The sequence below is a fragment of the Anomalospiza imberbis genome (genome assembly GCF_031753505.1).
Source record: "Anomalospiza imberbis isolate Cuckoo-Finch-1a 21T00152 chromosome W unlocalized genomic scaffold, ASM3175350v1 scaffold_31, whole genome shotgun sequence".
In the NCBI taxonomy this organism is placed as follows: domain Eukaryota; kingdom Metazoa; phylum Chordata; class Aves; order Passeriformes; family Viduidae; genus Anomalospiza; species Anomalospiza imberbis.
The window spans coordinates 5980521-5988470 of record NW_027099315.1 but is presented as its reverse complement, the minus strand read 5'-3'; the positions used below and the strand labels follow the sequence as shown (position 1 = coordinate 5988470).

The 7950-nt window shown below is 37.4% G+C and overlaps 1 protein-coding gene across 11 annotated transcripts in view; it reads right to left on the bottom strand.

Moving 5' to 3' along the window:
- Positions 1-528: 528 nt before the first annotated feature.
- Positions 529-7950, bottom strand: part of LOC137465609 (heterogeneous nuclear ribonucleoprotein K) — a 230157-nt gene continuing 222735 nt past the window's right edge. For 8 of the 11 annotated variants that reach the window (XM_068177689.1, XM_068177684.1, XM_068177681.1 and 5 more), the window contains exons 11-15: positions 5060-5110; positions 3188-3209; positions 3031-3113; positions 2457-2626; positions 529-1678 (exon numbers count right to left, since the gene is read on the bottom strand). In XM_068177689.1, the coding sequence (XP_068033790.1) occupies positions 1645-1678; positions 2457-2626; positions 3031-3113; positions 3188-3209; positions 5060-5110 (360 nt within the window). In that variant the 3' untranslated portion in view covers positions 529-1644. The remainder of the gene's footprint in view (positions 1679-2456; positions 2627-3030; positions 3114-3187; positions 3210-5059; positions 5111-7950) is intronic. The other 3 variants (XM_068177685.1, XM_068177690.1, XM_068177691.1) reach the window with 2 other exon arrangements.

The following is a 7950-nucleotide window of genomic DNA, read 5'->3' as shown; positions in this document are numbered from 1 at the left end:
TAAGTGTATGGATATTCTCAGTTCAGAGAGAAAAAGAGAGGGTTTTTCTAACCAGGTGAGAGCCTGGGAAACAGTTGGGAAAGAATGTAAATAATTCTCTAATCTCTCTTGTTGTTCACATTGTTATAGATAGGTTCTGCTACCCTTCGTCATTCACTGCACACCAATGGTGTGTGATGTTTTTACTTTACGACCAATGAAATTAGTCCACACGATGTTCTCTATATATAGAGCGGTGCATTTGAAATAAATCAGTTTCATTCCTTGCCTTCTAACTTCGAGTCCTTCTGTTCCCGTCCTGCTCAACAGCGACATAAGTGTAGCTCCTTATTATGACAGGAATTATCCCATATGGTTCAAAAAGATGAGAAAAAAAATGTTCAAGACACAACCCCCCCAAAGTGAAATAATCCACTTAATCTGGATCAATCACATTGAGATTTACAAAGTTCTCGAATCTCTTTTTTTTTGCTTTTAATTAGGAAGCGAAAATAAAACTTGCAAACTATAAATACAAATGCCAAGGTATTACATGAAATATCCAGGAGTACTTTATTATTTTTTAATTTCTCACCAATATTTCCTATGGAACTCAAGAAACAGGGAAACCAAAGAAATTGAGTCTGTATACAATGAAAATCAAGTTAGATACTGCCAATTTGTCAATACATAAAAGTTTCTATCTGAAAAAACAAGCTCTGAAAAGTACCAATTCATTCATTTCACCAACTGCTATTTTAAACTATATTTGCATTAAGCAATCTGTGTAGAACCAGATGTATTTAACCCACTTAACTCAGTGGCATCACAGTTTTAAAATATTTTTTGTCATATATATATATATATAAACACACACAAATTGCAGAGGGCCAAAAATATGAAAAAGGTCAAATTTCACACAACATTAGCATTAATTTTTTTTTACTTTCTTTTTTCCCAAATAGTAAAGCCAAGCCAGTTTTCATACTGTTTCTTTAATTTGCCAAAAACATGTAACTCCATATATATCAAAGAAGCAGAAGAGCAAGCTTAACAGCAACTTTCATTTACGCATTTTCTTGGGGGGGGAGGGGGTAGGGTGTATTCATTTTAGATATTACCTCACCTATATAAAAAATGTCCACCAATAATAGGTTCACTAAATTTATTTAAAAATTGTAAAATACATCTTTAAAAAGAACATTACATTCTGCACACTGCCCTCAAAGGATGCCAGGGACATGTGAACAACCAGTCCTTTCCCCCCTTCCAAAAAAAATTTAAAAAATTACAGTGTACATAAAGCAAAGTGTTCACAACAGCTACAGGAAAAATAAAAACACATTACAATTTACCACCACTGAACAAAAATAAAATCTACTCTGCTGCTGTTTCAAAATTTCAGTGTTAGTCTTGTGCAACCTTTTCCTACCCCAAATATTTGTAATGAACTAAAACATTACATCTGGCGAAAAGCAGATTCCACTACACCTCAAATGCAGAACACCTATGAAGCAGAGGAATGTTGGCTATTTAAACAAAAGCAGATAGTAAAAAGAAAAAAAAAAAAAAAAAAGGTGCAGGACTCCTTCAGTTCTTCACTAGTCTTAGAAAAACTTTCCAGAATACTGCTTCACACTATAAAAAAGAAAAAATAATCTTGCATTAGAATCCTTCAACATCTGCATACTGCTTCACACTATAAAAGAAAAAGAAAAAAAGCATGTATTAGAATGATTGACCATACATCTTGCATCAATATTTACAATGGCATTCTTAAAGATTAAACTATAAATTCCCAATACTATTTAAAGTAAATAATTTTAAAAGGTTAATGACTAATAATTATAGGCATATAATTACTAAAAAGCACATTTAAATATTAGTAATCTAAAGCCAAACATTCAAGTAAACATTAAAAAATGCTATGATAGCCAACACATTATTAAAACAAAACTAAGTAAACTATGTCCAAAACTATTAATATTCAAAAGAAGAGAATGTAATGCCAGCAAGGTGTGAAATGCTGCATAACAGCACCAATTGATTTCAGCTTGTCCTGTAGAGGCATGGCCTGTGCCATATGGCAGACTGTGATTTGTTGTCGGTTATCTAAAAACAACAAAATCACTAGTCTTCCACACAGAACTAGACCAACGTCCACTGAAATCTTCTATATTTTCTACAGGTTCTATATAATTAATTACAAGTAATTTTTTTGCAGCAATTTTCACCAGAGGAATGAAAGGACTGCTTGGCCAAGGTGTCCTCCATCAAGATTATTTTTGAGGGAATTTTAATTTTCGTTACAACAGAGAAAATAGAATCAAGGCAGACCTACCACTAGAGAAGTTAGGTTCAATAGTTACTTAAATCCTGTCTTCTAAAAACTATATTACAGAGAAGAGCTTTAGAATGTAGTAGTAGGAAAGTCAGTTTAAAAATGACAGTAAGGACAGCATTAAGCTTCAACTTGCCTGTTCTGCAGTAAATACTGAGCATTTTGTATCTGGTCCTGCGTTCCTGTAATAGTTATTATTCGATCTTCTGAGCCTTCTAATGGTTCATCGATTTTGATTGATGCTCCTGACTCATGACGTATTTGTTTGATTCTCTGGCCTCCCTTTCCAATAATAGAACCTGCCAACTAGGGCAGAAAATAAAGCATTCATTTCTTGATATAACTTTTTCTGCACAGTACTTTTCAAGTAGCTTCCATCCATTTAGTTTTAAGAGTTTCAATGGAAGCTTACTCTTTTACAGCCACAAAGGTGGGATAAAGCTGGAAGAACCAAGTGTTTGTAAAAACAAGCTATATAGACCATCTCTATTATTGAATATTAACAATTAAAAATAGTTCAGTGCAATCTCCAAAGTAAAGACAAAACAAACACCCTTAAGAATAAACTTCCAGTGATTTAGAAACACTTGCTTTATATTAAAAGTACTTATCAAGCATACCAAATACTTCTGCTTTACTTACATAGCCTAAGAAAAGACTGACTTTTTATTTATTTATACACAATTGTAAAGCAAGTCAGTTTCACTTACATCTTTGGGAATCGTTACTTGTGTTGTGATGATGGGTCCACCAAGATCTCCATATGAACCACGACCCCCTGTGTAAGAATAGTCTGATTTAAACATATGCATCAAGCCTCTTACTGACTAAATGAAGTGCATGTCAAAGTTCTCTATAAAAACTTACCATATCCAGAGCCACCCTCAAACTATAAGAAAAAGAGAAAAAAAACCCGTAAATAGTAAAACCAGCCACGATTCATTAACATGTTTTCATCTCAAGTATCATACTGTTAATTTTGAGCCTATTTTATGAAAAAATCCTAACCCATAACCTTAATTTAAGTGCCAGTAAAGACAAAATGGGGAAGAGGGCAGACCAGGAACAAGAGGGCAGGGAGGAATATCTCACAAGAACTTTTTAGCTACCTCTGTTAAAATCTCTAAGAATAAGTCATTAAAATCCAGCCATACCAATTTACCAAGCAACCTTATCAATTCAGTTGGTAAACAGCTCTTGATATTGATCTACTCCTGACCCTTGAACTAAACTAGTATTCAAATCCAAAGATCAGAGTTCAGCCTTATTACTACTACCTATACAGCTCAGGAGAAATTATAGTTTCAGTTTGGGACAAGACATTTACCTGGTAACTGTCAACCCTCCTACTCCATCTTGAGGAAAAACCAATTAAACTCTAATAACTTTATAACTTGTCTCTCTCCATTCAGACTATGCTACAATCCTTTGCATCTTAGAAGGGACAATCATGACAGTTATTACTACTGTTCTGCTAAAACTATCATATAACAAATCCAAATCACTGTACTGCAGCACTCCTGACTTTTTATTTTTAGGACTGGTACTTGATATCAAGTGCTTAATTTTATCTAATGCCTTTTGTATGCACACACATTCATTTTAATCTTCCTGTAGAAGCAGAAATAGATATGCATACTTCTCTAGAATTCAACTGATAACACTGAAATACAGGAATCTGTGTGAACTACTTGTTTGCAGAAGTTGTAATGCAATAATTTTCTCCAAAACAAAAAACAAACACCTGTCAGCTTTTTAGAGCCACATCAAAATGGAATCTATTCAGAAAACGTTGTTCATCTGTTTCTAAGCAACCTGTGTTGTGCAATCACATTGCTTAGCAATACTGACTATAATACAATAAAAAAAGAGCTTGTAGTGGAGTGCAAAATACAAAACAATGAAGGACACTATGTAGAACTTAATTCAGAGACTGATCAGAACTGCATATTCCACACATACTCTTCTACCTATTTCTGCTGATATTTTTCCCAGGGAATCTCTTTTTCGGGCTAACTTGTAATGAACAATCATTTTCTTCATCCTTTTTGCTGCTTCCCCTCCTCAGACTACAAGACCGCAAATTAATTTGACAGAGGATGAGTAATTCTAACTGCAATGTTTATGTAAGCGAGGAACTAACATTTCATATTTGGTGGCACTTTGCCATTTTCTACACAGCATAAACACTTGCTGATACCCTTTGAACTTTCCTCCCTAAACCCTCTAAGAGTAAGAAGTTTGATAAACACAAATCAAATGGAATACTTCCAAATATATGGATAGGTAATGCACAAGTTTATCCAGAACTATAAGTAAAGAATTACTTTTAGCATTCCTCATTTGAAACAGGGGAAAGCACAATATGATGAAGTTAAAACATAGTCCTAAATAGATGCATCTACAGGGTGCTGACAAAGCAAGAGTTACAGTGAAAGTTACAACAGAAACAGTAAAATAGGGTACAAAAGAGACAATACAACAGAAAAGCTTCTCTTGGCTGTGCTGCTGCATGCTTCCATTGTGGAACATTAACTGCCTGTATAGGATTCACTGTTCACGACATAAACTGCTAATAACCTGAGTTACAATGACAGTTTTAGGGACTTTTTCAAAGGTGCAAACTGCCACTAACTACATTCAATCTCAAAAAATTCCAGTTATCACTTAAACAATTCAAATTATTTTCCTCAAAAATAAACTATTAAACTAGTCAAATAAAAGCATGAGCACACTCACCAACTCTGGTGGCTGCATGTCATCACAGGCATCTACATGACACTGCATCATCTTCCAGGGACAATGTAATAGAAGAAAAAGAGGAAATTAATCCAAGTCCATGTTATGGAGGCTTATAGATAACTTGGCAAACACACACAGAGCAATATAGAGAAACATTTTTCTGCACTACTTAAAACTACTACAAAGGCTCAAAAGTAAATAACAGACCAGTTACAAGATTTACTCCCTTTTACTTTCACTGCTAGGGAACTGTTACTGGTCACACTTCCTTTCTTCCTTGTTTCTGTGGCGTAAACAGATTTTCCTCTTACACAAAGGATTCAGACAGTTAAGGGCAGAGCAAAGATTGAACAGTTGGTTACTTGGTTTTTTTACCTTTAAGTACTGGAACTGCACTATATAGTAAAAGATGTTACTCTCAGATACCAAAACCTTCTACTTCTCTTATGCATAAAAATAAAACAGGAAAGGCATTTAATAAAACAAGTAACTGTCATTGATATATCTGTATCACCAATGGGTCAAGCAGGAAGGAGATAGCTTCTCATATTTTATTAATTATTTTCTATATACCTCATACAGCCAACAGCTAAACTAATAATCTACTAGTGTCTAATTATATTGGTAATACTATTACTTTTTAATGTGTGATATATAGCATATCTTTCCTTTAGTCTTCCTTAACAAATGTTGGGAAAAAAATTCAACAAAACTATAAAAATACAATTTGTAGTATCCACTTCAGATTACTATTATGGCAAAGGCCTTTGCTGAGTTAAAACATGCAACATAACATGAATGGCACACCAAAAAAAGGATGACACCACTGATGAATTATTCTTTAAGGAACTAAGGGATACCTCCAAATCAACTGGCCCTTGTTGTTTTGGGGGACTTCATCTTGCTGGATGTTAACTGGAACACCACACAGCTGGTACAACCAGGGCCAGAAGATTCCTAAAACACCTGGATGACATCATGGTACATGCACTAGGGGAGCCAACTAGGAAAGGGGCCTTCCTTGATTTGTTGCTCATTAACAGAGAGGAACCCAAGAGTGAAGTGGCAATTGGTGGCCATCTTGGCCACGGTGACCACAAAGCAATCAAGTTTAAAATCTCTGGTGAGAGGAAAAAAAGTGCCAGCAAAACTTCAACCCTGGACATAAGGAGAGAAGACTTCAAGCTGCTCAGGAAACAAGTAAGGTCCCCTGGGAAAATGCTTTGGAAGGTGCTGGGGCCCATTAGTGCTGATCACTTTTTAAGCACCACCTCCTAAGGGCACAGGCAATTCCCAAATGTCAGAAGTCAAGCAGGAGAGACAGAAGGCCAACTTGGCTGAGCAAGGATCTTTTTTTGGAGCCAAGGCAAAAGAGGAAGGTGCATGCCCAGTGGAAGCAAGGTCAGGTGATATGGGAAGAATACAGAGATGCTGCTTGCCCCAGTAGGGAGAAAATCTGGGCAGCCTAAGCTCAACTGGAATTGAAGCTGCTGGAACTGTGGGGGACAATAAAGTTTTTAAAAATATATCAGTAGCAAAAGGGAGACCATAAATAACACTGGCCTGTTACAGGATGAAGATGGCCACCTCACAGAGACAAGGCAAATGTCTTTAATGCATTCTTTGCCTCTGTCTTCAACTTGGATGACAAACCAAGGAGGTCCCAGCGCCCTGAGCTGGAGGACCGTGACTGCAAGAATGATCGACTCCCAGTTAACCCTGAAGTTCAGCAGGATCTGCTGCTCCAGGTGCATCCTTATAAATCTATGTTGCCTGATGGGATTCATCCAAGAGTACCCAAATAGCTGGCTGATGTCATTGTAAGACCTCCCTCAACGATTTTTGAATGATCTCGGGAATCTGGAGGTCCCAGCTGACTGGAAGCTGGCAAAGGTTGTCCAAATTTTGAAGGGCAAGAAGGATGACCATGGTAACTACAGGCCTATCAGTCTCACTTCAGTACCTGGTAAAGTTATGGAGAGGATTATTCTGGGAGTTGCTGAAAAACACGTGATAGATAATGACTACGTTGCAGTCATTGGTCACAGCCAGCACAGCTTCATGAGGTGAAGGTCCTGCTTGACAAACTTGATTTCTTTTTTGACAAGGTAACCCACTCACTTGATCAAGGGAAGCCAGCTGATGTGATCATTTTAGATTCCAGTAAAGCTTTCAATACTGTGTCTCTCAGGATCCTTCTGGACAAAATGTCCAGCATGCAGCTGGATAACCACGTCATGCAATGGGTGAACAACTGGCTCATGGGTCAGGCACAAAGGGTTATAGTGAATGGGGTGACATCAGACTGGTGACCTGTCACTAGCGGGGTTCTGCAAGGCTCCATTTTAGGGCCAGCTCTCTTTAACATCTTCACAAATGACTTGGACACAAGATTTGAAGGTATACTAAGTAACTTTGCCAACAACACTAAAGGGAGAGGAGCTATTGACTCCTTTAAAAGCAGGGAGGCCCTGCAGAGGGACCTTGACAAATGAGAGGCCATCACCAACCATATCAAGTACAACAAGGGAAAGTACTAGATTCTGCACCTGGGATGGGACAACCCTGGATGTACAGACTGGGGGAAAAAGATGTTGGAAAGCAGCGCCACATAAAGGGACCTGGGGGTCCTGCTCGATGGCAAGTTTAACATGAGGCAGCAGTGCCCTGGCAGCCAGGAGGGCCAATTGTGTCCTGGGATGCATCAGGCCCAGCATGATCAGCTGGTCAAGGGAGGTGATTCTCTTGCTCTGCTCTGCACTGGGGTGGCTTCACCTTGAGTCCTGTGTACAGTTTTGGGTGCCAGACTAGAAGAAAGATATTAAGCTATTAAAGAGCATCCAAAGGCAGACTATGAAGACAGTGAAGGGTATTGAGGGGAAGCCATA